Here is a 27738-nt window from a genome sequence, read left to right as displayed (position 1 = left end):
ATATCAATTACTATTACATAATGTAAAATACATACATATATATATATATATAGTAGTGTAATGAATACATCCAAATGTGTATGGCTGTTTTATTAAAACAACACGTTATTTGGGTTTAAAGTTTAGATTTTTTGTCTAGCACAATCAAGATGAGATATTACTAAATATAATAATAATAATAATAATAATTATTATTATTATTATAATAACAATCACCATTATCATTATTATTATTATTATCATCATTTTTATTTTATTTATTATCATTATTATAAAGTACCATGCATGTGTTTTGAGTATACAGCCTTACTATCATTTCCTAAAATAATGTACATAAAAGCAAAATAAGTATAATAATAATAATAATAAGAAGAAGAAGAAGAAGAGGAAGAACTATTCTATTCCTTAACAACATGTGCCTGACTTCACATGAAACGAGTCGGAAACACCCCTCAGTGCTGCTAAACACAAACACAAACCTTAAATTCCGCTCTTGAACGCAACTCACCCTCTCCAAGCGCAGCCCCTTGTTGCTAAGCAACCTCGGCAGAAGATTGACGGCAACTTGAGTTGATTCATTTGGACAAAACTTTAGAAAAAAAAGAGGAGGGGGGGCTTTTTTCTTTACAGGCCAGCTGCAGCGTTGTCACACAGAAGAACAGTGACAAACTTCACCATGGCTAACAGATAGCTGGCAGTCACAGGTGTATTAATGCGAGTAAGTTGATAGCCTGCCATTTTTCGCTTTCACTTTCTGCCATGACAACAACCCCCCTGTGCTCATTAATTTGTCATTAGCCCAGTTAATTAACCGTCAGTTTAACGTTAGCTAAGAGCGCGAGATGAGTGAAGGTAACGGTCGCAACTTTAGCTAACATCAGCTTACTTTGTCCAAAAGATTAACGGCAGATATTAAACTTGTATCATGTAATGTGTTAATAAATTAGCAAACTAACCGTTGCATTTACCTTCCATATTTTCAGGTAAACGTTGAACGTCAACGCATTCGCGTTTCCACAGGACGGAGGACATAAACCTGGTGGTGTTTTCCAATCCTGTCGGACAAGTTACAGCAATGCCAAACGTTAAACCGCTCAGATTCCCATCAGCGGAGGGACGACCCAGTCCACAAGGTGAGAAGAGTCCGCTTAGATTTGTTTGATAACTACTTTAGCTAATTTGTGAAATAAATCACACTGTCACTTATCCATTTCCGGTCTAAAGTTCGACTTGACTAACTTTTTAAAGGTCAGAACAGGCGTAAAATCTGATGGAGATACCCTGTTACAACATATAGACACTGTAAGTACCTACAAACAAATATGGACGATATAAACTAAGTAGTGTGGTCAGTCAACACACAACTTAAAGGGGGACTACACCCATTTTCAAAATTCCTACATGTTTTCCTATGGTCTAAGACAGTCCAAAATCTTAGCTAACATGAACAACTCTCTCCCAAATCCAAAAACTAGCTTGCTAAAACTCAAATTTGTGATGTCATAAGGTATAAAGACTAGCTGTGTGTTCCAATACCCGCACTACCGTACTACATAGTATGCCAGAAAAGATTTAGCATGTCCCAAAACATAGTATGTGAAATGCAGTATGCCAGAAATACCAGGATGTTCTACCACATCCGGTCCAATGTTGCAGTATGCAAGCCAGCATGCTTTACTGGCTATTCTGACCCACAATCTTCTGATGACAGTTGATTGACAGCTGTCAGAAGTTGCAGTGATGGATGACAACCCTTTCAGGTAACCAGTTATAACCAGTCTAATAGTAACAATAGGAATATTGATTGTTTAAGTGAACAAAATAATCACAAATATCGCAAACAATAGGACATAACCATGAAAATGACAACGACAGAGACAGTGCAGTTATAACTTTAAAGTCAAACTACACACAATGCAAATTAACAACAGTAGAGCTCTCCAGGTTGATCTCCGTCTCTGGAGAACTTGGTGAGTGGTGTCGGTTTTATCTCCAAGGTAACGGATATAAAAGCAAGAGGGTCAAAGTTCAGGGTGTAACGTTATGAGAAAGTAGTATGTCCCGATTGTGTGCATACTGCATGCAACAGTACGTACCTTTAAGGGCAGCTGCAGTACATACTAAAAGAAAAAGTAAAAGTATGCGATTAAGAACACACCTTGGAGCTGCTCTATACACCAAATCAAGGTGACATCACACTGACAACAATCACTTCCCAGTAGAAAACTGGCAACTGATTACCATTGTTGAGATATGTAAAATCTGCAAAATTGTTGATTTCTGTTGTCAATGTGAGCCATGTTACCATCTTTGCTAAACCAAATCTACCAGTACAGAAGCTAAACAATATACTGCTGTGAACAGGGCCGCATCAAAAACATATTTTGGCCACCTTAAAAAATCCATACCTGTGTAAGTGTATGCTGTATTTGAATATTTGCTCCACTTAACCGTACACACTAAGCAATCAAGACTGTCTGACTGGCTGCAAAGTAAGGCGGTGAAAATATTCTAAATATAGCTTAAGGTTTAACTGATATTGATTTTTTTGGTGGCCTTTTTGTTTTTTTAGGTGGCTCAAAATGAACTAATTTAGATCATGTCTGCTCAGCGCCGTTTGATTTTAATGTTCGTGACACGAGGATTTTTACCTAGACGTTTTTGTAAATAAACATTGTGATTTAGTCTATAGACAGTAAATGTTGAAAGAAAAAGCTTCTAGAGAGTATAGCACATGTTCACAAATGTTGATTGACCTTTCCTGGACCATAGAAATACCATATTGGAGTTCTTAACTTAGGCGCTGTTCCCCTTTAGTGTAGTTAATATTTATTGCCTACAAATAATCTGCAGACCACAGTGTTCCCAAGGACAGTGAGGAAGCTGCCCACACACACTAGGTACAGCCTGTAGTCTGCACCGACTCGACTGCACTTCAAAAATTATATTAAGGTGGCGAATAAATTTTTATGATAATTACATTTAAATATCTAATATCATTAGTGAAATGACAGGTGTAACAAGGTGATTGGCCTTCAGACTCACATGGGCCTGCTCTGTGGCTATAATACACCCTGCCAGTATGATTTAGAGCTTATTCAGCCCACTGGTGACATATTACCTCACCACCTTCCTACCCCACTTGGTTCTTTCACTGTGTATTATTCATCTAAACTGCTCAGCAACAGATGGCCTTCATTTCGGGTCTCCCCACAGTTTTTCCTCGACTGTTCTGTATCGGTCTGAGTCAGCTCACTCACAAGCCATTGTTCTAATCAGTGGATGATCATGGCAGGATAACTGCTAATTATCTCAGATGGGAAAGGTTACAGTTGATGACCTATTTCTTACTGATTAGAGCACTTGTTTATCTACAGGTCCTTGATAGTTTTGGTTGTATCTACGCAAGGTGGTCATTTACCTGTCTGACTGTAATGACGGGGCCTTTCAGCTACCCCAAACATGATGAGAGTGTCCTTAAAAAGGTGCCAGGCAACACCAGATGTTGCTTTGATGACAGGTGTAAGATCACCTGGTGGTGCAATTTAAGATACTCTTGTAGGTGTGCATATCCTTGGTTCTCCTGTCTGAGGTGTGTATTCAGGTTCAGATGGATTTGGGGTCAGGTCCCCACCCTGCAGAGTTGAACGCACACCCACAGGTGATTGAAGCAGAGAAACACATCCACCAATGGTTCGCCATCTGTATTCCATACATATAGAAAATGATGACAAAAAGCTTGACCTCAAAATAAAACAATGGGAAATTGAATAAATTAAAGTGATTAAAATATACTGCTTACTGTGAACATCTCTCTTCCATTTTCTCTTTTAACATTACCATTACAAATATCACCTCCATCTTACCTGGTATCTTACATCGCAGCTGAAAATGCGTAATAAAATGTACGTCTCTGTACAGGTTTGTCAGCTGTACAAAAGTGATTTGCATTATACTGTATGTTAATTTCACGCTTATTTTAAAAACATGCTTTTCTAAACAGCCTATAAATATTTGTGGTTGTTTCCTGTTTACTTACTGATGTATGTCACCGATAAAAATGTACATAACTTGTGTGAGAAATCCCTTTAAAGAGTTTACCTCAGCACCACAACATAGTACGCAAGGACTGAAATTTCAGCTCCATATATACAGAAGTGAGTTGTAGCTGTGGCAGATTAACTGCTACACTAAATCTAAGCTTTAAATTAATCATTTAGAGACTGAATTAAAACTTGGTCTTCTGTAATCTTCACTATTTTGAATTTTCCTAAATGTTACTTTTACCAGTGACTGAGCTTTATGTCTCGGCACTATAATATAGACAAAAGACTAAATCAGTATTTTCCAGAAGTTCATGTGAAGTATTGGCATCTGCATCACTGCTGTTTTTCTACCCGTTCTGTCAGCCAGATGGCGTTCTTTCACCACCAAGAATTGTGCCCTTGGGTTTGTCTTGAGATGTTCAAATTAGTTGTCTCTGCTCTCTCACTGATGCCTCCAATATATTGCAGAGTTTATGCAACCAGAATCAAAGAGAAAGTAAAGAATCACAGAATATCTTTCACAGCCAAATACATTCTTGTAATTACTTTTCAAAATAAAGTTACTGAAGTAGGGTGAGTGTTTGTTCCAACAAAAGTCTGTTGTTCTGTGATTTTGTTTCCTATGAGGGCTGGTTCTTCAGTGTGGTATTTATATAATGTTTTGTGTCGTTATGTAAAGGAAACCTGCAAACAGGGTAAGCTTTTAATTGCTTGTCTGGCACAGTTGTTCGTGCTGAACTAAAGATGGATTTACAGATCTCAATATTTTGTGTTTCTCAAAATCAAGCAGATCTTCAAGCCCTCTGCTCTGGTAGACGTCGCACTTGTGCTTTGCTCAACAGTCCCTCGCCATGTGTCAATAAAGCTATTTACCATATCCAAGAGCTGAAGAAGACGGTGGACAGTTGGCGTCAGCAGGTAAACTGATGTCACACATGTGAGAGAGTGTAAGACAAATATCAGATAGAAGTAAACGCCAATTTACAGGCATTTATTTTTGCCTTGTACCAGTCTGGAAAATATCAGACACAGATTAATCAGGACAAGCACCAATACAGCAAAACTTTGAGGTGAGATCCTTTGTTGTTTTGATTTATTATTTCTTTTTCATATATTCAGTAGGAACTAAAATATGATATTAGTTTAACTCCCTTTCATCAGATTTCAGTCCAGAGACCTGGATACGGATTCTGAGACGTTTACAGAGTTCATCGAAGGCATCGCAATTACTGCACCAGGTTATCCTCTTTTTTCTTTTAAGTCAATTCTAAAGTATTTCATCTTATTTTTGTGATGCAGTGGAAAAGTACACATGCAAATAAAAGAGCAGCACACATTTGCAGAAGCTCTAGATTTAGGTGTTTCATTCTTGCAATAGTTGGGCATCAGTGTGACAATAATTCCTACATGTCCCAGTTACAGGTTCACATCTTTTGTCTTTTGTACCATCCAGTATCCACCTCTGTTATGGAACATGATGTATCAAATATATGTTTAACTGCACTTTCTATTTGGTCAAATTATGTTAATGTGACTTTGCAATAATGTGTTTACTTGCTTATGCTTTTGTTTATTGAGTTGAAAGTGATGATACAGTTCTATCCAATATACCAGAATCTTGTCAAGTTTTCCATCCTCTAGAAAGTTGTCCTTCAACGCCTCTAGAGAAGAAAATAAATGATGTCCTTGGAGAGGCTATGTATCTGATTGAGCGGCTGGAGGCTGATCGTCAGTATGCAGAGGAAGCTCTCCGCAAAGAGAAGAAAACGAGAAGGTTTTTGAAGAACAAAGTTGACAGTATTTCACTGTGGAAGCAACAAGAGCACTCTTTTGTAGTCCAAAAAGGTCAGTGACAGAGAAGTGTGTTATCCTCTCATAAAAATATTGTGATGCTGTTGTTCTTCATAACAATTAAAAACCTGCTAATTAATTTTTGACTATTGTTTTTTTTTTCTAGAGCACGAGGCTTGCATCAGAGACATCACCGAACTAAAGGGGCAGCTAAAACTGGAAAGAGAGAAACTTGAGCAAGCCCAGGAGAAACTGTCACACGCTGAGGCGTTGAACCAGAGCTTACATGAAGACATCAACTTCGCTAAAAAACAAATTCCTATTGTTAAAGAAAACCTGGAACTCCAGAAAGGCATCATAAATCAAATTAACACTGCACAAGCTGAGGTAACCTGTAATTTGATTTGTTAATATCTTAAAAACGATTTCTATGTTTATATTTACAAACCCACAAAGGCTAGACACTTGTGTTTGCAAGGGATATGGTTTTGTCTTTGATAGTAGTTCCATACAGATACGTTTTTAGTTTTTAACAAGAAACCATAATAGAGCCAGCACCAAGTAAAGTAAATTTTCAGATTAGTTTCTCCCCGCTCTATCTTAGTCACCCACTCACTCTTTTCTAACTATTTTTAATCCACAAGTGGTGTGGCACTAGGGATTGCATTGTTTGTTGGTCCGTTGGTCCAGTGTCCATCCAACATTTTGGTCGAGTAAAATCATTCCATTTTAACAATTGACTGGATTGCCATGAAATTTGGTACAGACATTCGTGGTCCCCGGGGGATGAGTCCTAATAACTTTGATAATTCCCTGACTTTTCATTTAGCTTTTCTACTTGTTAATTTCTTTAGTTCAAGTCAGGATGCAGCAACATCTAATGACCTAATTCAGCCTCAGATGGCCAATGTAAAAAGGTGAACCAGCACTTGTTCTTTTTAAGGAAGCTACGAAGTTTTAATGTAGACAGAACTCTGATGAGAATGTTTTACTCTGCTTTTATTTTGAGTCTGAAAAATAAGAACAAATTGGAAAAGATGGTCAAGCTGTGTTCTAAGATCTCTGGGGTTAAGCTACAAAAATCTTACACAGCTTTTTGAGGAGAGGCTCATGTCAAGGGCTCAGTCCATCGTGTCCGACCCTCTGCATCCTTTACATGCTGAGTTTCAGCTGCTTCCTTCAGGGCGGAGGTTTATCCTTCCCAAATGCTGTACCAATAGGTGCAGATATTCCTTTGTCCCATCTGCAATTGTTGCCCTTAATGGTCATTGATGCCAGGTCATGTTGTTGTTTTTTGTCCTGAGAGTGGTCTTGGTGTTCTGTGTGTGAGCTGTATTGTCATATTGTATTGTTATGTCTCCCTTTACTGACTGCAAACCAAACTGCCCTACGGGGACATTAAAGTTGTACCTTACCTTACCTTACCTTACCTTACTTTGAGTTTAAAGATGTGTTTCACTGCTGGAAAGATGGTCTCAAAACTGGGCTATATATTTTAGGCAAGAAATAGGCAATACAGTAACAGAATCTTGGTTTTTATTTGATCAGCTCTGCCCAGTTTTACTGTTTGTTCAGAGTTTGGTCTGAATGTCTGAGATCTCCATTATAGTCTTTTGGTGTGTCTCAAATCACATACTTCCATTAGTACACTTCCATGTAGTATACTATGTGCACTGTGTACTCGTTGGCGTAGTGCGCGAATTTCAACAGGGTAGTGTTGTCTCAAACCAAACACGGCCGTTTTGCACTCACTGGAAATGACGACCGCAAATTAGCTATTTAGCAATCTAGCATTAGCATTAGCATTCGCGTTATCATTCATGGTACCAAATCATTACAGACTGCTAAATTAACCCAATAAACACACTGCTGGCTTATACCCAACAACAGTATAGTGGTGCTTAGTGCAAAATACACATGTATTTGTACAATGCAGTGACATTCACGGTCGCACAGTCCTCGGCCGCTATTTCCAGTTTGAAAAGCGGTCCCTTCCCTTCTGCTACTTAGCCAAGATGGCGACCATTGAGTGCGAGGAGTGTCCATAGTTCCACACTCAACTTCTTGACCGTTTTGAGCGCACCATCCGGGTACTCATAGTGCACTGCATTTTTCCATACTTCTCAGTGTGAATCCACTTATGCACTCAAAATATTAAGTGTATGTACAGAAGTACGCGATTTGAGACACAGCATTTGTGTCCATGGTGGCAGGCATACAAAAAAGGTAATGCAATCTTTAGTTTGAGTATTAGCCCTGGAGCCAGCGAGAATCTGTCAAAATGCATCATCTGGTGAATTAGAGCTGATAGAGCAAGGAGCTCATTTACACATACTACCCACATTGTTATGATACAAACCTGGTTGAAAATTGGCAAAGTATCCCTTTTATGCCAACATGCAAATATGCCATGAAAGTGTACCAGTAGGGAGAATAGTGATGGATAGGATACAGAGTGGTCAGCTTTGACTGGGAGGCATTGCAGCTTTATAGTTGCTTAATGAATCACCAGACTGATTCAGTAAGAGGAAATGACATGTTTGTTTTTTAATTACCTCTTAACAAGTCTTTGGATGTGAGCCTTTTGAAGACGGTAACCCTGAGCTCTGATATTCAAGTGTTAATCTTTAAAACCAGGCTAAGCCCAAGGTTAATAGCTAGGCTTGAGCTTTCTGAATTTTCTAAGACGTGCCAAAGCTAAGGAAAAGCGTAGAAACACTTTAAGTGTGTGGCCGCACTGTTGGCTTGTGGTGGTAGCCTACTGTGGGTGTGGGATTCAGAATATGAATTGTTCACAAATAATATCTGAGGAAAATAATAAGCCCATTATTCTCTTCCTTCTTTATTTAGGCTGATGAAGAATACTCAACAGCACAAAGTGCTCTCTTGCTGAATCAGAAGGAGCTAAGTGAGATGGAGGTGGAAGCCAAAAATGAAATGATATCATGGGATCGTGAACTGTTGGCATTAACGAGTCAGCTGACTAAGAGATTGTGAGTATCTGTCCTAACTGCATTAAAAATGTACAGGTCCACCATCAAAGTGTAACTGGCACTGGAGACATTGTTCATTAAAAAGTTTTAATATCTTTTATCAATTTCTAGTGAAATCATTTGTTAAATCAGAGTGATTGAAGAAGCTGTATATGACATTCATCTATGATTTAGCGTCTGAGCTGGGATTGTCTGCATATGGCTCTCAACATGGAGGTGGCTGAGCTGGTAGATTAATAAACACATTGGACTCATTGGACTGAAGTCAAATGTATTTAACCCCTTTTCATCATTTGTGCTAAATGACCACATAGTTGTTAAACAGTTCAATACGCAATTCCCACTGAAAATAGGGCTGCCCCTGATTAAGAATTTCCCTAGTTGATAGTCCTCATTTAGGGCCATTAGTCGACTAGTCGCCTGCATGTTTACGATATTAATTTTATTATTAAGATATATATTTTGGGCAGGGCAACACAATGGTTTGAGTTGAAGGTGTGACAAAGAATAGTATCAGTAACATTGTTAACACTGTGCTACATTACAGAAAAAATAGAAAACCGTACTAATGAACCTTCATTAATGTAGGCCTATATTTTATCTACAAGTGCACGTCACACACTGAGCGAGCTGCCTGTTAATGACGCTGTGGGCAAAGCAGTAATGATTGTGCTAAGTGGCTAATGGGCATGTAGCTGCTTACATCTTTCAGATGATACGTTATGTTTGTAGTCGATGAATGATAGGCAAATGTTTGCCTGCAGAGTTCGTCCTACATCAAAATGATGCCACACCTTGGATTTCCTGCCCGACATGTTATTAACGAGCCTGTGCAATGACCGCCAGTACCAGCCCTGTAGATTAGGGGCCGTACAAATGCTGCATCTTTAACAACCTGGATAGCGCGATGTCGGCGACAGTTTGCGTCTTATCGTATAGCAGCCTGTTTACCTGAAATCCTGCGTGCAGAGCTGGTCTTCTTCCAGGTGCTGTTTATAATTATGTAGGCCTATTGTTTGTAGGAGAGATGAAAAGCTCTGTGTAGCCCTGCACTAACATGATCAATTTTTCCATATTTATCAGACTGAATATTTACAGAAGAAGGGAAAGATATCTGCCGGCTGTGATTTGTTTGTAAGCTGATTCCTGTCTGACTGCTGAGTGTGGCCACTTCCTGTGTCTGTCCTTTCCAATTAAATTCCCACATGGTCGAGTCATATAGGTTTTGACTTATTTTGACAAGGCGTAACTGACTAATGACCTGGTCGACTAACGTTGGTTGACTATCTGCCCCCTAATAGCCCTAACTGAAAGCATTAATAAATTTAGGATCCGTGGAAAAACTTGTTTCTGTTTGGCTGGCATGTGACCGTTAAAATCATATACACACACCACAGACAAAGATATGGTTAACAGTTTAATCACCGCTTTAAATCATTGTGCAAGGTATATTAAACTGCATGTAACCATAGCAACAATACTTCTGCTTAATGCTGCTTTACCAGATAACAAGATTCACTGTAGTGGAGGTAACCATGCTGACTACAAACAAACTTTAAAAATGATTTGAATACAAGTGTCCTGATAAAAAATAATGGAATGGGCATGATTTTAAACCTGAACTTTTAAATGTCTTCTTTGATGCTGACAAAGCCGATATCAAGTCATGTTTCATATAAAATATATTGAAAAACTCTCAATGATGTAGTAAAGAAAATCAATATAGGTTTCAGTTCTGCTTTGTAAAGGGTGTGTTTTCCTTTTTAGTTAGTTATCTTGTCGTGTTGTAGATGACTTTCTTGCAATATGTCAACAATAATGAGTCGCGTGTCTTGTGATACCGTCACTTCCATGACAGCATTGTACTATGAGTAACCCTGTGATTCCCAACCTTTAGTAAACACTGAATATAAATAAAAACCTGCCTTTAATCCCCCAACTTAATAACAAAAGTCTAAAAAAATTTCTCTCCAGGGAAGATTTAAACCAGTTGAAGATGCTTGAGAAAGCGGTAGGTGCTGAAATAAAGGATGCTGAAAAGACAGTGGCACTTACAGAAGAGAAGTGTGCCGCCACAACACAACGTATCTCTGAAATGATGGAGCTCGAGAAAACAGAAAAAAATAGGGTAACTGACTTTGTCTATATTTTATAATTTAAAGTTTTTGTTATACTGTTTTCTTTCAACAGTTTACAAAAGTAGTCCAATTCTTGTTTTTCCCCCTTTTATAACAGATTTTGCAATTGAAACTTCATTATGAGGAAGAAATGCAAAAGAATAAGAAATTGCAAGAAGACAATGAGAGAACTGTGAGTATTGTAAAAATAGTGTTTGAATCGTGTCACAAAAACTGGACATCTCTTGATAATGCTGATGTGTTTTGATAGTTCATTGGATGGAGTCTGGCTCATACCTACCAGACTACAATTAGACCCTCACTGGAGCTATGCATGCTAATAATATTTGAATTCACTGTGCTGTAAGGCGTTGGATAAGTGCATCCACTCAGCAGCACACTGTATGTTATGTTATCCACAGAGACTCCATGGTGAAGCACAGGTTTCCCGCTTAGAAGAGCAGCTCCGTTCAAAGCGTGATGCTTTTGCAGCTCTTCGTAAAGAAAACATGGACAATGAACAGAAAGTCGAAGACTACAGGATAAAAAATTCTGAAAGGTACAGTGTCAAAGCCAAAACCATGAATGAACATACAACATCCCCAATTTGTACTACTATATACAGTAGTTGGCCACTTATGTATGTTTACCATTACTTTTCTATGTGGTCTTATTAGTAAGAAAGCAGTGGAGCAGATGCGTGAGGAGAGGAAGCAGATGCTCCAGAAAATCATTGACAATGACGAGCAGTGGGAAAAGGCCGAGGAGGAACTGACCCACGTTGTTGCCCAGCACAGTGTCACTCAGACTAAACTGAAGGAGCAGGAGCAGCTCACCTTCATGGAAGAACAGAGGGCCAGGGTCAGTGACAACATATGCACATGTTCTATGTATGCTGCATGGGTCGCAGTTTGTAACGGAAATGCGACATACCAAATGCTTTCTCAGTTTTACTCAGGGCTCTGTCTTTGCTTTACAGAAAGAGATTGAAAACCAGAAGAAGAGTCTGACAGATCAGAGGGCTACCCTGGAACTACTGAAGGTAAATTCATGAGGTGCTTCAGAGAGGAAAAATGTAATCACAACATTGGGACACAAACAAGTAGATTTAAATTGAAATCTTCAAAATATATCACTGTATTTTTGCGAACTTCTTCAGTGTCTGAGAAACACTTTGTATAAGCATATAGCTTTGATGAAAGGTATGAACAGGTGAAGCTTCACAAAGCACAGTCTCAATAAAAACTGAACATTATACGTTTCATAAAGATAGTTTTAAATGCCCGGCTGTATTCAATTGCATAAATTTATACATCCCACTCCCATTACATTTCCTCTTACTGTTTTTACCCTCTGTACATGTTTTAAGGCTTTAGGATAATGACATTCTGTCTGGTATTATCTTTGGCATTAGGGTCAGTGTGCAAATAAAAAGGAAGAATTGGATCGACAGCAAAGAAGCTCAGAGCAAACTAACAAAAAACTTCAGAAAGAACTGGAAGATGCAACCACAGCAACAAAAGAACTGGAGACAAAAAACGAGGTAATGATATATCTAAAGAGACAGTTCACCCCAAAATCAAAAATACATATTTTTCCTTTTACTCGTAGTGCTATTTATCAGTCTAGATTGTTTTAGTGTGGGTTGCTGAGTGTTGGAGATATCAGCAGTGGAGATGTCTGCCTTCTCTCAAATGTAAAGGAACTAGATAGCACAAAAAAATAAATTTGATAAACTCAGCAGCAATGTCTCTTTACAGAAATCACGACCCAGTTACTTAAGATAATCCACAGATGTTGTTGGGAGCAGTTTTATGTAGGAACTATTTTCTTTGAACTGAACTACACCTGCCAACCGAATCACAGCGCAGAAGGAGGTGTGCATCTATTAGGGTTTCTGTGCAGAATGGAAAAGTATGGAATTGGATTTTAGTAATTTCCAGGTTTGGAGAAGTATAGAAAAAGAAAATAAAGTATGATAGAATATTTATGTTATCAGACTACTGCCCCTTGAAGTGCCTTACAACTGTACCAAATCCAGACATTGCAGCTAGCTAATTACTGTGACAGAAAATACAGCAGTATTTTTGAATTGCATATAGGATCATGAATATTGATCTTGTCTGAATTTTTATTAGTTATGAGTTATGCAATGATGTAATCATCAGAAAAATAAACAGACTATTTATGGTGTGTATAGAAACCATACCTTCATGGCAGCGTTCAACATTGTTTCCAACTCATTTTCTGTTTTTATTTATAAAAGAGACAAAAAATATAGTATCATTTACTCATTATGTTCAGGAAAATATAGTAAAGTATAGGTAGCACCGGTTAGTTTATGTCCTCTTTGGACAAAGACGAACTCGTCTGGACTTTGTGTTAATGGATTTGTATGAGCTCCAGAACATGGCTACATTCATCTGGCAATTATTTGGTAAGAGAATAGAGTGGAATTTTGAAATGTGTGAAGGATCCCTGATCTACTCATGGACAAGAGGCTCGCGCTCATGACAGTGCAAGATGTAAGCATTAATGGCGTCCTCCTCAGCTGAGCTGTAATGTAAAAAGAGACATTGCTGTTGAGTCTTTTATGGGGCACCACAAGCTGAGTGTCATCTAGTTCCATTATATTTGAGAGAAGGCAGACATCTCTACCAGCGATATTGCCACTGAAACACACTCGGCAACTTACAACAGAACAATCTAGACTTCAAAATAGCACTACAGGCAAGATGAAGAGAATTCATCAGAAAAGCCAGAGTTTATTTATTACAATTTTATATCAACTGCATCTGTGACTAATCTATTGTTTGTATAGAAAATCAAAAAACTGACAGAAAATCTGGAAAAGATTCAGTGTGAACACGGGAACATATTAGTCAACCTTGAGAAGGAGAAAAAACTCAAATGTGAACACCTGAAAGCTGCTCAGGTAAGGACAAAAAAAGTTAAGGGTTGCATAAAGCAATTCTTGAATCAAAGAACAGTTGCTAAGTCAGGTTTACTCTGTAAAGCTCATTGAGCACAAAGCTAGTCACAGCTATTTATCATGTCATTCTTTTGTGGAAGAAAATAATCTCTCGCTCTAAGCACTATGAAGAAAATAAGGTTTTAACATTAATGCAACTGTTTGTTTCCAGGATTTACACAGTGCGGCTGTAAAAAGATATGACGACACCGTGGGTAGGATCAGTGACCTTACGAAGAAGATCGAAGAATACCGAGATGCTTCAGATGAAAAGGAAGAAACAGTTGAAAGCATGACAGGAGACATAGCAGAACTACAGTGAGTTAGTTATACACAGGAAACACTGAATATCACAGTTTATAATAATGATTTTCTTCCAAATCAGCGTTATTTAAAAGAAAATAAAAAAGTATTTCTTTGATTATACAGTATATCTGATAATCTTAATGTTGATTATTTCTTAATTCATGCCTTGTTTTGAAGTATACGTTTCTAACAGTCTCCCCCACTGATGCAATAATCATACATTAATGATATTCAAAACTAATTTTAGAAAAATAATAATCGTTTTACGTGTTGGCTTTCTCCTTCCAGAAGTGTTTTTGATGTGGAGGAATTCAAAAACAAATCAGCTGCTCTCATAATGAGCACCTTGCAGTCTGATATTAATAACTGCCAACAACGAACACAGCGATCCATGCAGACACACACTGCTCATATTACGGCAAGAGAAAAGAAACTGGAAGACACGAAGGTAACAAAATGTTGTGCAGTATTGCTTTCTGTAAATACATGACTTTGTTTGTGTCAAATGCTGTGAAATCAGAGACAAGCTGTAAAAAAACATCTCATTGTTTATTTGTTTGTGGATTAGTGTCAGCACATTGCTTGTCACAATACTTCCCTTAAGATGCAGAGAAAAGAGCTGTGTGCAATTAAAATTACAAGCCATGGTCAATCTTGTTTAAGTGCTTTTCCCACAAATGACAACTCACTGTTGTTATAGTCTTTTGTCTGGACGAATTTGATGATGCGTGTCGTGGTGAGATGCTGCGCCTGTTTTCTTACCTGTAGGCCAACATTTTCAATAGCAATTTCAATGTAAGCGTATAGTTCACAATATCAAATAAGCATATAATCTGGACCTTTTTTTATATTAATGTCAGGAATAGGCTGTTGTAAAACATGGGCACACTCTGCACAAAACGGCATGTATTTGAACACTCCTTTGTAAGAGAAACCCCTATTTATTGTAAGGTTTTCATCTGCAGGATTATCAGCCCCAGCCAGAGCCTCTTTGCTGATGGGGGTTTCACATGGCTTATCTAATGTGAAATCGCCATGTGGTATATAGTTTCATTAAACGGTGATCAAGAATGCATTAGTTCAAAACAAGAAAAGGCAATGGAGCTTAAGCCGCCATGCATCCAAGTGCAGCAACTTTAAAGAAGTTGTTGGCGTGAGACAATTTAAGAATTAGAAGTCTTCCACATAGACACAACTCCCATTAGCCAGATAAAAGTTAGCCATGCAAAAAAGGGTTAAGTCTTTTCACTTGACGAAATAAGATGATATAACAACAATACTCCTCAGCAAATAAAAAGATCAGAGAGAGTCTGAAGTTGGAAGGAAATTGGTCACTTTAATCATTGAGACCAGTATAAAGCACACATAATGTCTGCATTAGCATAACATAATAAGCAGAGTGTGCATTCAGAAACCACAGTGCATGAAGCAGAATGCTTAGACTCTTTCAGATATTTCTTATAGAAGAGATTTCTTCTAAAAAATGCTGACCCCATACTATGCTCTTATAAGCTCCTGTAGGTTGGCTCCTCTTTTCTATAAAATACAGGTCAGTAAAGCCAATAGCCTGATGGGAATTAGTATGTGGCTGCATTAAATACAATCTGCAGATTTTTAAAAGATACAAGGTGAAATAGTTTGGCTTGTTATCCCTGTGGAATCCGTGGTTATCTCTAATCAACCCATACATGTCTGAAAGTATTCAGCCTTTCATACATGCACCTATTTTTTGATTTGATCAGGGCTTGTCGTTTGGCGAGCACAAAGTAAACAATGCAAACTGCCGACGCTATCAGTTTCTTATGGGCAATGAAGTGTAATTTGTTCCATTTACACTTCACAACAGCATCAGATGGGCTTTGTCAGTGCTGCATGGAGTAATTAAACCTGAAATCAATAGCAGGCATTTGTCATGTTTACAGCCCCTCTTTCTGCTGGGTTAAACTCATCACTTTAGTGCTGTTCTGTTTTACTGCAGAGACACACTTCATTATGTCTGCAGGTAGAGTTGAGATATTCACCAGCCACATATCCAGTACTTGGGGGAACATTGTTCAAATGAAAAGAGGACAAGCAGAGAGACACATACTCACTTTGATTTATTTGCTTGATTTCCCAGAAAAATGTCTATTGTTGTATCTGTGCTATTTATATTGCCTCAATTAACAGCACAAACACAGAGAGCATGTAATGTGTTGTACGTACACATAAAAGTAAAGTATCTTCTAAATGGTCAGTGTGGTGTTACAGTCACTATACAGTATGTACAGTACTGTGTGTTGACTCTCCAGTTCCCGTCCACATATAAAATATTTCTGTATGTGTCATGGAAACATTGATCTATGTGGTCATTGATTATGTATTGCACATCTGCACTGTACATAGTGCAGCCTCAGCAATTGTTCTTCTGCTAGCTGTGGTGACATATTAGTGAGATGATCGTCATACTAACACTAATCTATCTATGAATGCTGATTGCTCTGATTGTAAAATTCACATTTTAGTGTGAAGGGTCCTCGGTTCCAATCCTTGTAACTTTTGGTATATTGGTGGCAGTTAGGGACACACTAATCAGTTACACCAGATCGGTATCAGTGCCAAAACTGACTTTTTTTCCCACTTATCATTGTGGGACAAAAACTGCTTCACATTAAAACACATAAATACAAAAATACAAAATCTAACTAGATAACAAAACCATACTACTAATGCTACAAATCACGTCAGACATTACGAATAGTGGATGCAATACAACATATAAATCATCCTATTACACTCAGTGTTTGACCCAGGTACCCTCACTTTACTTAGAAGCCATATTCTGATTTAATAGGTTGACAGACTGAGAAACAAAAGAGCTCCTCAACCTGTTCAATCGAGCCTGTGGGACTCTAAATCATCTGCGTGATGGCAAAAGCTGATATTCGCCAAAAGAAAGTGTTAGAAGGATCGGCTGTAATATTAGCAGCCAAAGACATCATTGTTTTAGTATATGCAGCTGTGTGACCCACAATGTATGAGCAGATACGTAGCAGTCTAGCTTTAAGTGCGACACCCGTACCATGCACTGATTCCATACTGCACAACACTGTATTAAAGATTGGAAAAATAGTAACAGGACAACAAACTCTTCACTTGCTCCAAACGTCTCCATAGAAAGTGAATATATTGTTGTACCTTGTTTAATCTCTGTGTTATGGACTGTAATTAATCAGTTATTAATCAGATTGGTCATGAAGTGACTGATCCACATTAAATAGGGTGTCTTTGTTAATGTCATTATTAAAGTCAGAGTTTCTGATATCACTTAATTCAGTCACAGAGGGACTCTAGTTGAAGTTTTTAACACCACAGTAATGCCTTGCCTCTTTATATTGTACATAAAATGATTCCAGTCAGTTTTGTTTTGCAAGATATACAAAGTTCTTCACAAAATCTCTAAATTGATCAGAATGATAGCGAGACAAGAAGGTGTATCAGTGTAACACCAGTCACAGTGTAGTGTAGATGTGCCACAGTTACAGTAGTTACAGTATAATGTTGGTTCACAGCCGACCCTGCGCCTGCTTGTGTCTTGGTTGTTATATCATAGCTACTTTAAGCATATTATGTATCTTTACAGTTTTAACTAAACCTTTTTGTTTTCATGTGTGTGTAGGAAGCGCTAAAAATTGCACTGAAGGAGAACGAACAGCTGGCGAGCCAGTACGAAGGTCTTCAGAAGATCCTCATGGAGGCCAAACAGGAGGAAGTGTCTGCACTGAGCGAGAAGAACCGTGCACATAAATCCTTTCATTATTACACACAGGTACGGTTTATATAACCTTTTGTGGTGTTCACTATCACCTCCTCTCTTTTTAATTATGTTTTATGAATTAGGATTTTTGCTCTGTTATCTTATGTTCTCGTCCATGCTATTATACTTTGCACCATAGAGCTCTGTGCATGGGCAGTTATTTTAAGAAGGTATTAGTTTGGCGCCCGGCGAGGAGGTGACTGCAGCAATCTTATAATGATGAGATAACTTGAGTGGAGGAGGATGATCGATGTGACATAATGTAATGATAGCTATGTAGTTTTGCCACCAAGGGGAGTAAAGAGAGAGGTTGATGGTACATGTAAATACTATACCTTCTACATTTTCTTGATTATAGTTTTTGTAAGGTGGTCAGAGGTGAGGCGTTTTATTATCGGGATGTTACAAATTTGCCTCTGCTCACCCCCGCCTCACACACACCATTGGTTAGGGATCAGCAGCAAACACAGGTTAGGATCAGACAATGAATGTGCCTTCAGTGCTAAAATAGCACCAGAGGTCTTGACTAGTTGAGGGAGACACCTCAGCAGCATTTTACTGTTTAATCTTTATAGTTTTTGACACTATTTAACTGGAATAGAATTACACATGACAAGCATAACGCCAGGAAGAAGCCACACTGCTCCTGCAATGAAAAATTCATATTATTTGTTCCAAAAATGACTAATACCTTTACTTGAGCAATTCCTCATCTAACTGCATGAATGTTATCAAGTGAAAAATGCATGCAAAAATAAAATCCTGTGGACAGGATTTTCCACGCTCATGATCAAAGCCTGATTTTCTTTTACTCCGGATTCAGCCTTCACCATTTTTGTTTGTTTCAACTCTACACTTCTATAACAGCAGCCTCTTGGCTAGTGTTTTATGCCTGAATTTGGTTTTTTATAACAAGCTTATAATCAACAATGTTTCTGTAATGTAGATCACATTTAATCTGATTTATACAGGGACATTCAAGCAACCTTCTTTCCTGTTTCAAATTCACAATTATCCTTATAATGTTTGCGTTTTATGTCCCAGTTAGTGCATATATTACACAATGTGATTGCCCTTAATTGATCTGTTTGTAACTGGAGGCAACAGGGTAAGTGCATTTAACATTGTCAGGATCATTTGAGAGATCAGAACATTAGTGCATGTGTGTGTGAGATGCCTCACGCCAGTCATCTGTGTGTTTGCAGAGCCCATAATCTCTTTTATTATATTCAAGTGAGAGACACGATGAAAACCATCTGTATTGAAATATAATCCTGACAGCAGGCTTTCCTGACAAGTTTAAAACAACCCGTGCTATGCTTTCAAGACAACTACTATACAGAATATAAGGCCTTAAATATTTACTGGGATCAAGTATGATAAGATTCCTGCATCATTGTACCTCGCTTTTTTTTTTGTTGTCCAAAACCATACGAAAAGCATCTCGAACATGGAAACCTAAAACATAATGATTGCGAATGGGCTCATAGCTGGGATTTGAATTTACAGAGGTTACAGTTTAACCTTTAAAACTGAAATTATTAACTCTTGACGTCATGTTAAAATGCAGCTAATATGGTGAAACATCTAGTTTCAAGCTTGTCACATTATCTTGAGTGAAGTGTCACCAACCACATACTTTGAATGTTAGTCAGCGATGGAATGTAGCTAAGTACATGTTTCATCATACCTAAATACAAATTTGAGTTAGTTATACACAGTTACAGATTTACAGTTTTAACTACCTCTCCATTATTATTATATAATTACAATTAGCTCCACCACAGTAAAATGCTACTTACATGTGATGCTCCAGTACTTTTACTTTTGATACTTAAAGTAACGTTTACTAATGATTTTTACATACTTTTATTTATAGGGACAGTTCAACCACAGATTGTGTTTTGGTGTGAGTTGTAGGAGTTATCAGCCATTGGGATGTCGGACTTCTCTCCAATATAATGGAACTAGATGGCACTAAACTTGTGGTGCTCAAAGCGCCAAATGAATAAATACATTTGAAAAACTCAACAGCAATGTCTCTTTCCAGAAATAATGACCTGGTTAATCAAAATAATCCACAGTTTCATGTAGGAACTTTGTTCTTTCTACTGAACACCCGTAGAAGAAAGGTTGCTTCTACTGCTAGCTCACCTAGCACCACAGAGCTAGCTAACATTACAGCTCAGCCGAGAAGGACATCATTATCAATCAATTTCCATTATATTTGAGAGAAGGCAGATATCTCTACGGCTGATATCTCCAACACTGACCCTTTAAGTGACATTTTCAATGCAGGACTTTTACTTGTAATGGATTATTTTTGTATTGCAGTATTACTGCTTTTACTTCAGTAAATGATCTCAACACGGTGTCTACCACTGATGGTAGTTTATTAGTTATTCTATTTTTATTACCATTGTCACCCAGGACAGATGCAACACAACAACCATCATCAACATAACTTAACAGATGTATAAATATGACTGTGAATGTGCCATACAACATCATAACATCTGGGATATAAAACATGTATTACTTAAAACAGATTGCAGCTTTAATATACTTCAAATACAGATACTTTAACTTAACTAGTCTCAGTCAGCCTCACAAGTGTTGCATATTTTGTGTTATGTGAAAGCTTTGTATGTTTGTAGTGGAAGACGTATGTCCTATTTATTTACTGTCCACTCAAGACACATATGAGCTGGCTTATGTAATATTAGAGATAATATTTTTTCTTTTAAAAGAGAGGAAAATTCAACAAGTATAAATACATAAATCAAATAAGCGAAATTCTTGTTTGTAGATTAAAAAAAACAACCTGATTAATTAGCATCTGATAGCACTTGCCAGCATGTGCCTCTTATAAAAATCCTCTTGATTCTACTGTACATGTAAGCATTGCTTTGTTTATGTGGAGGCTTTCAGCTCTTGGGTTTTAACAGGGTACACCATAAAGAGCATTCTTGTTATTGTCTTTCCTTCAGGAGCTGATGACTGAGCTAATTCGCTTTAGTTTTCAATGCACTGGGGAACACATTGCCAAGCAATGATAAGCTTTGTAGGAAGAGTAGAGAGATGGAGGGGGAAGAAAAGCAATGGCATCTATCAGAATTTAAACCTCTTTGCTTGAAACTGTGTTCAAATAATAAAGCAAGCAGCATGTCTTTCCAAGAGACTAGGAATAATTTCTGGTTTCAGTGGGGGGTTCATGACTCTGTGTGTATGTGTAAAATATGTCTTGAGGGGATTGGTATAAAGTTAAACTGGGTGAAGTAGAAATATTTTACTCATCAGCTTTGCAGTCACAGAGTTTGCCTCGGCTAGAACAAAACTGCTGAAGCATTTAGAGAAAATTAACCCCCCATCCTGGCAGCCAGATGTGACTGGATTCTGATGAGTGCACACGAGTGGGCAGAGAAACCAAGAGACTGTGAAATTCCTGTCAGGCCCGTGTACTGCAGAATGGGCTATTGACTGCTTTCTCTATTCCCCTCCATCATTCTTCTTGAACACTGCCATTAATTTCCTCTCCTGCCTTACCAATTCCTTTTCTCTGCCTTCTCTCCCCCTAGCTCTCTTTGTTGCAGAAGAGGATGCACAAAGATTTGGTGAAAGACTTAGAACAACGCAGCCTCTACAGCCAGGCTGAACTGGACCGGTGCCAGGCTCTTTCTCAAGAGACCGACCAGAAAATAAAAACAGCCCAGGTATTTGTACATATACATGTAAAACAGGCTGGAAAACTGCACAAACTGTCACCATTCATTTAAATGGTAAATCCCTTTATTCAACTTTTATCCCGGTCTAGGTATTCTACCGGATGGAAGCGTATTGTTTTGCATACTACAGTAACTCCATGTTATGCATGGCATTGTTTGAGCCTCATCCGGCTAGTCAGTTGCCTTGTGTCTTCTTTGCCAAGCAAGGGCAGCCAGGCAAACATCCACCAAGGCTTTGTGCCTCACTGCTATGGTAAAGTTAAAGACGCCACTGTTACATTACAGTCTATACATTCACTCATCAGATCACAGACACATGTGATGGATGATGTGTCTGCTAGAGTGCCTATGCAGTGACCCTGTGTCTGAGGCTTGCTCTGCCTCTCTAGATAACTCTATATACACAACACTATGTGTTTGGTCACATTACCATTTGAGCCTGCTTCCTGTTTAGCAGGAGGCATTTTTGGCTAATTCAGAGTGAGTTCATCATGCCACATGGAAGATATCTGTGTTGCAGCCTCTTCTTTGTGAGCAGAATAACCTTCTGTCTGTCTTGCAGAAGAGCAGCGGCATATTCTGCAAGGTTGAGAAGTAAGGATCCTCAATTAGAGGATAATCGGTGTCTAATCTGTGCTGTGATGTGAGATGAGGTCAAAGCGGACAGAGGGACAGTGATGAATCTTTATGAAATGTCCTGTCCAGCAGTACCGCAGAGCCAGGTGGCATGCAACCATACCATGAACTACTTCCACCCTTTTTACTTCCTCTTTGCCTCAACAGTCGGGGATCCGAACACCCCAGCTATCCATGTTTGTCAGTTGCAATGTGTGGCTTTTGTGCAAAATCCCTATTTTGTTTTTGTTGGTTAATTTGTTGCATCAAATGCAACTTTATCAGATACGCTGGAGGCGAAATATAGTCAGATTTGATTAGAGGTTTTCCAGGGGAGTACCTAGTGAAAATACTATTAAGTGGTTTCCTTCTCTGTTCCTCCTCCTCTGACGGCTGACATGTTTTTTTGATGGGTCTGGTCCAGACATTACAGGGAGCAGCCATGTCTCAGTGGCCCAGCCTCAAAAGGCCCCAGCAGATCACAGCTCAAGGCAGGGAGGAGTGGGGCACAGGGGGAGGAGCTATCAGGGAGCTGCAGAGTGTGAAGGACAAAAGAGCTGGTGTATTCAAGCGCACCACACCGTCACCCGTCACAGCTCAGCACAGGGTCCATCAGAGCAGGCAACACTCACTTTAAACAGGCTCCTCATGAACAGTCCGGCTCAGCGTCTGTCCTCCAAAAAGTACAACGTTTATGAGAAAAGAGGAAAAAAAACCTTTATGAGTTTATGAGCAGGCAGAAACACGCAATCTGCATGATTACCTAAATATTAAGACCTTTATTGTGGCTTATGATGCACAAAGAAATGCACTGACAGTATTTAGATAGTGATTATGCACCGGGGTATTTCAGTCGGTCATTACTAAACACAGCTTCACAAACACATGATGCATAGATTATCAATATCATTGCCACTTTATGAGAAAGAAATGAAGAAATCAATTGAACTGATACCAGTTGTGACTGGAGCTAAAGCAGGCTGAATCCCGACGAGGCCCATACTAATCCATCATGTCCACTTAACCCCACAAGCAGAACGTGAGAGAGGTCAGGTTAGAGCTTTCACGGCTAAGGCGTGCTCGAATCAGAAGCCAAATGGCAGTTTGCTCAAAAGTAGCTTGAGGGGAGGAAGGTTGGGGAACCCTAGGGTGGGCGGGTGGGAGTGGGCGGGGGTGGTGGTGGGAGTGGGGGGCGGCGGGCTGTCATCCTGTTACACTCCTGCCAGAACTGGCAGTTCAGCTTTGTGTTCTGCGAGTTTACACTAGGGATGGCATAATTGACAATGGCTAACAGCGGAGAGCAGTGCAGAGCCTTGTTGAATGGCCAGTAATGATTGGAGCAGACGCCCACTGCCCCAGTCCCAGGGGACTGTAATCCAAGATCCTGTTTCTGATATAATTGTTAGTCAGAGAATTTCTGCATGGCTAGGCCGGTTCAGATTCCCAAGCTGGTTGACAGTGCCAGGCAGTTTAATAGAAAAACTGGATGCTGAGGTTTTTAAAACAGAAGAGCACTGAACCTGGACATGGTTCACCAGGAGCCTCTTGTTCTCCTCCCTCACAAAAATAAGAACACGATGGTAACTTTACTTCCACAAATGTAGACTCACCATCAGCTGTGTGTGGGATGCACATAAAGCGAGGAGCTTGTATCATTGCCTCTCTTCACAAACAGCATTTCCTTAATTAGCTTGTTTTCATTTATTCTCTTATTCAAACAGGAGGGGTTGTCAGCAGAAATTCAGCTCATCTCTGCGTTCCTGCAATCCTTGACAGATGACTCTACTACCACTGATGTTGCCGGGGTCAACAAACAAGCCAGTCCAGGATCGAATGAGTAGATGCCTTCAGTTCAAATAGCAGTGTAATTGGACATTCACCTGTACCAGACAACTTACTTACCCTAGCACGCTTCACTATTCCCCCCTCTTTACTTGCAGCAAATCCATAACAATGAAACAGGTGACTTTCATGCTGCTGTCAGGACTGATCTAATTTTAGCTGGGTGAATGATTGCAATTGGCTTTGCCTCATCAGATAATTAATCTATGTCACCATTAATTGGAAAAGAGAATAATTACAGGCAGTGTTGACAGAAATTCTACGCTTCTCCAGATTCCAAGATCTAATTACAACTAGTGAAACCCCGTGACCTTAACTAGCACTTAGTACACCTTGGCCACCTTGACCATACCCATGTAGACACCACTGTCTGTTGAAAGACCCTGTTTTTGTTGCCGCTCCCCGCACCCCTCCACTCTCCTCACTCTCTGAGAGCTGTCTCCCTCAATCACTTTTCAATATTCAATCTTAATTTTGTGGAAGTTTAGCATTTTCAATGAGCTGGAGATGAATGATTAATGAATAAATTTAAATGCTTCATTTTGTCCATGGATCATTAGTTAAGTCCTTTGTGGGAAGGACCTGAGAAAGGAGTGAAAATTATTGAGACATTAGCCTGAAGCAATCCAGGGGTAAATAGTGTGCACAAAAGGATGTTGTGTGCGTAGTATCCACTGGCTTTCTAAAGAACCCGGGGGAAACACTGTTTTCAATTTGGTATCTTAACTGAATCACATTTAGTACTTGTAGAAAATAGATTTTTGTTTCATCGTGTTTCAACAATGTCATACTAATGGTACACAGCACAAATGGCTGTTCCATATAGACTTTAAAAGTTAAGTAAAATGTTTCTGGATAAATAATACTTTCTATATCTTAACAGACTTATTACATTGTTTTAATTTACATAAGAAATTCTAAATAAGTTAATAACGATGGTCTTAAGATTCTTGAGTGCACACATGATTTTTTTCAAGGCCGATGCTTTTAGACTGCTCCTTAGAAATATGTGTTGCCCTCTCCTGTCTGTGTCTGGTTGATAAAGACGCTGTTGTTTTGTTGATATGCTGGATGCCTCTCCTACTCGGGGGGACAGAAGGGGGCAGTGTGAACACAACAACATTAGAAAGACATAATTGACTGCAACACGGCTCAGTCTAGTGTCATAAAATGGCCATTGCATTTCATCACGTTAATATTATTATTCAGTCAATTAAAATATCAGAATAATAAGTATCATATTTTTATATATGTTGTCTCCTTTATCTGCGAGTTTTATCTGAGTTTTAAGAAAGTTTTCCTCTGTAGCTTTGAATTTAAATATACTGTGTAAGATTATACACACAGAACATCCTGCATAATGGCATTAATGCGGTACTTCATATCGACTACTCGCGTGGTGCTGCTAGATCTCCAAAAGCACCTTGAAGAGAAAAATGTTGAGTCTGTCTCATATTCCTTACTGACTATATGGCAATATCTCAAATGAAAGTGCCTCCCCAACACATTTATCTGCTCTCTTTGCATCTAATCAATCCCCTAAATAAATGAAAGTGAGCCACAACTAGATGTCATCACATTTATCTGCAGGCGTGCCTCAAAGTGCACACACCTAAATGCTGCTGCTCTAAAGAGGGTGGACTGTGGATATACTGATGGGGCCACTTGACAGCTGAGATGTATTTTCTATGTTAGATGCCTGTTTCAGTGTGATGAGGATGGAATATACAGCACAAGCCTCACTGTGTTGTTGTAGTCTGTGATACATCAAAGCTGTTTTAGGAGATTTTTTTGTATAAAGGCAGATTTTGCAATCTGATTTACAGGCAGCATGATTCTCAATTTCAGCCTGGCGCCACCATGCAGACGATGGGCCTGTTTCGTGTGGATTCACTCCAGTGATCACTTCTGATCGTTGACGTGAAGCCGAGTGAATCAGAGCAACGTTCTGCCTTCTCGAGCTAACCAAAATTCTGTTTTGAGATGGTTTCAAAATCTAGGGAAAAAATGGAGGTGTCCACTCAAACCGTCCTGTCTTTGTTCATGAGCAAGTGGAGAGTTGAGCCATGGAGCTGATGGAGTCAAGGAAAGAATGTGAGTGGAGAGAGGTGCTACTGTGTCTAAAATATCAATGAGGGAGATACTGCCAAGTTTTGGAGCACACAGGAGGGAATAGGTCTTCTGTTAACATAGAGTAGACCAGGCAGCTCTGCACTGCTTCATATGATAGTTGTTAATATCTTGTATCTTATGGGGATATTTTATTTTGAGTAAAAACATTGTCTGCTGTTCACTCCCCTCAGTGTTTATACAGCACACTAGGTTATTAGGAAGTGTGTTCCTTTAAAGTTTAGGCAACTACAGCATCTGTCATTCAGTCATACTGCACAGCCTAACAGTACACTGGAACAGTGTTTGCCCAGGTGAGTCTTTAATGTGGAACTCCGCAGAAAACATGCCAAACAAATTCATCAGTATAACAATACATGTTCCTTGTGTTGCCACACTCGTTTGATTTCAAAGATATTTATCTTAACAGGATAATAATTTGTGAAAGTCTCTGACATTTGTGGCTAGCTAGCATGATAATAAATCCATGGCTTGGAACATTTTTTAGTTAATTAGAGTCAATCAATCCAAACTTTGCTCACTTACCGGTGTGAAACCGGAGTATAATGAGCAGAAATCAGCATGGTGATTGGAAAACACAAATTACAGCTGTTAAAGAGAAACTCATCCACTTTTCTTCTGTTGATGCCAATGCCTGCTGCGAGGATTTAAAATTAGCATGGCATTCCTTTAATGGATGTTAGGAGAATGTGCTCCTCTATAATTAAAAAAAACTGTTAATATCCTCGCAGGCTAAAATAAGAGGGCTTCTTATGATTACATGACAACTCTTTAAAAGGACATATTGGTCAGTTGACTGTTGAACCAAGAAATTGTCTGCATTTGTTTTATTATGAGTCTAATGTTTGTTTCTATTGCAACAAAAAATACACACATAAATTACCCAATACAGTATGTGCTAGTTATGTGATATATTAGTAATGTTGTTTTCCTGTTAATATGTATTATGAGCAAATGAAGTAATACTACATAATGGCGTGTGACCACAGCAGTGAGGTGGTCAGCACTGCTGCTTCACTAGGATTATGTGGCATATAAATGAACCTCCCTGATATACAGGACAGTCAGTGTATATCTCTTTATTCTTGACATATTCCATGCACCTTACATTCATGGTGTAATGATGTGAGTAATAACCTGGTGATGTTAACAGCACCCTACAATGAGACCTTTTATCTGATCTAGGCTCACAGACAGTAGTAAGATGTGACCCGGCTGCCGGTGGCCATGATGTATATGACCTCAGCGCTGGGTGTAATTTCCCCTCAAGAGTTCTTTGGAAAGGGAGAGCTTATGTTGTTGAGCTCATGTCGTCGGGGCTGGTAACAGCAGCTTGCCATTGTATTAATTATTGTCAGGGAATCCAAGGGGTGTAGATAATACAGAATGCACTGGTTGGTCCCATT

The 27738-nt window shown here is 38.9% G+C and overlaps 1 protein-coding gene across 3 annotated transcripts; it reads left to right on the top strand.

The window, feature by feature from the left end:
* The first annotated feature begins 584 nt into the window (after positions 1 to 584).
* On the top strand, positions 585 to 27618 carry ccdc178 (coiled-coil domain containing 178). 3 transcript variants are annotated; one of them, XM_033650100.2, is made up of 20 exons: positions 585 to 718; positions 984 to 1133; positions 4834 to 4964; positions 5058 to 5116; positions 5208 to 5284; positions 5688 to 5891; positions 6004 to 6224; positions 8688 to 8830; positions 10805 to 10958; positions 11066 to 11140; positions 11370 to 11506; positions 11625 to 11808; positions 11927 to 11989; positions 12362 to 12490; positions 13769 to 13882; positions 14091 to 14236; positions 14513 to 14672; positions 17883 to 18032; positions 21599 to 21733; positions 24082 to 27618. In XM_033650100.2, the coding sequence occupies exons 2-20, from the start codon at positions 1076 to 1078 to the stop codon at positions 24199 to 24201; spliced, it is 2460 nt and encodes an 819-aa protein (XP_033505991.2). In that variant the 5' UTR covers positions 585 to 718; positions 984 to 1075; the 3' UTR covers positions 24202 to 27618. The 3 variants fall into 3 exon arrangements, with proteins under 3 accessions (XP_033505991.2, XP_078029524.1, XP_078029523.1); XM_078173398.1 differs by having other exon boundaries at positions 4837 to 4964; positions 24082 to 27617; XM_078173397.1 differs by lacking the exon at positions 585 to 718 and adding an exon at positions 760 to 852.
* Positions 27619 to 27738: the final 120 nt, after the last annotated feature.

Source organism: Epinephelus lanceolatus, chromosome 12 (genome assembly GCF_041903045.1).
Source record: "Epinephelus lanceolatus isolate andai-2023 chromosome 12, ASM4190304v1, whole genome shotgun sequence".
NCBI lineage: Eukaryota > Metazoa > Chordata > Actinopteri > Perciformes > Serranidae > Epinephelus > Epinephelus lanceolatus.
Note: the sequence above shows the minus strand (reverse complement) of the source record. Positions and strands in the feature narration are given on the sequence as shown.

Bases quoted from the DNA above. Each gene is read 5' to 3' on its own strand.
- ccdc178 (XM_033650100.2), top strand. From the start codon at position 1,076: ATGCCAAACGTTAAACCGCTCAGATTCCCATCAGCGGAGGGACGACCC. The intron at 5,285-5,687 runs GTTATCCTCTTT...TCCATCCTCTAG, and splicing joins CATCGCAATTACTGCACCAG to AAAGTTGTCCTTCAACGCCT. The intron at 11,990-12,361 runs GTAAATTCATGA...CTTTGGCATTAG, and splicing joins CTACCCTGGAACTACTGAAG to GGTCAGTGTGCAAATAAAAA.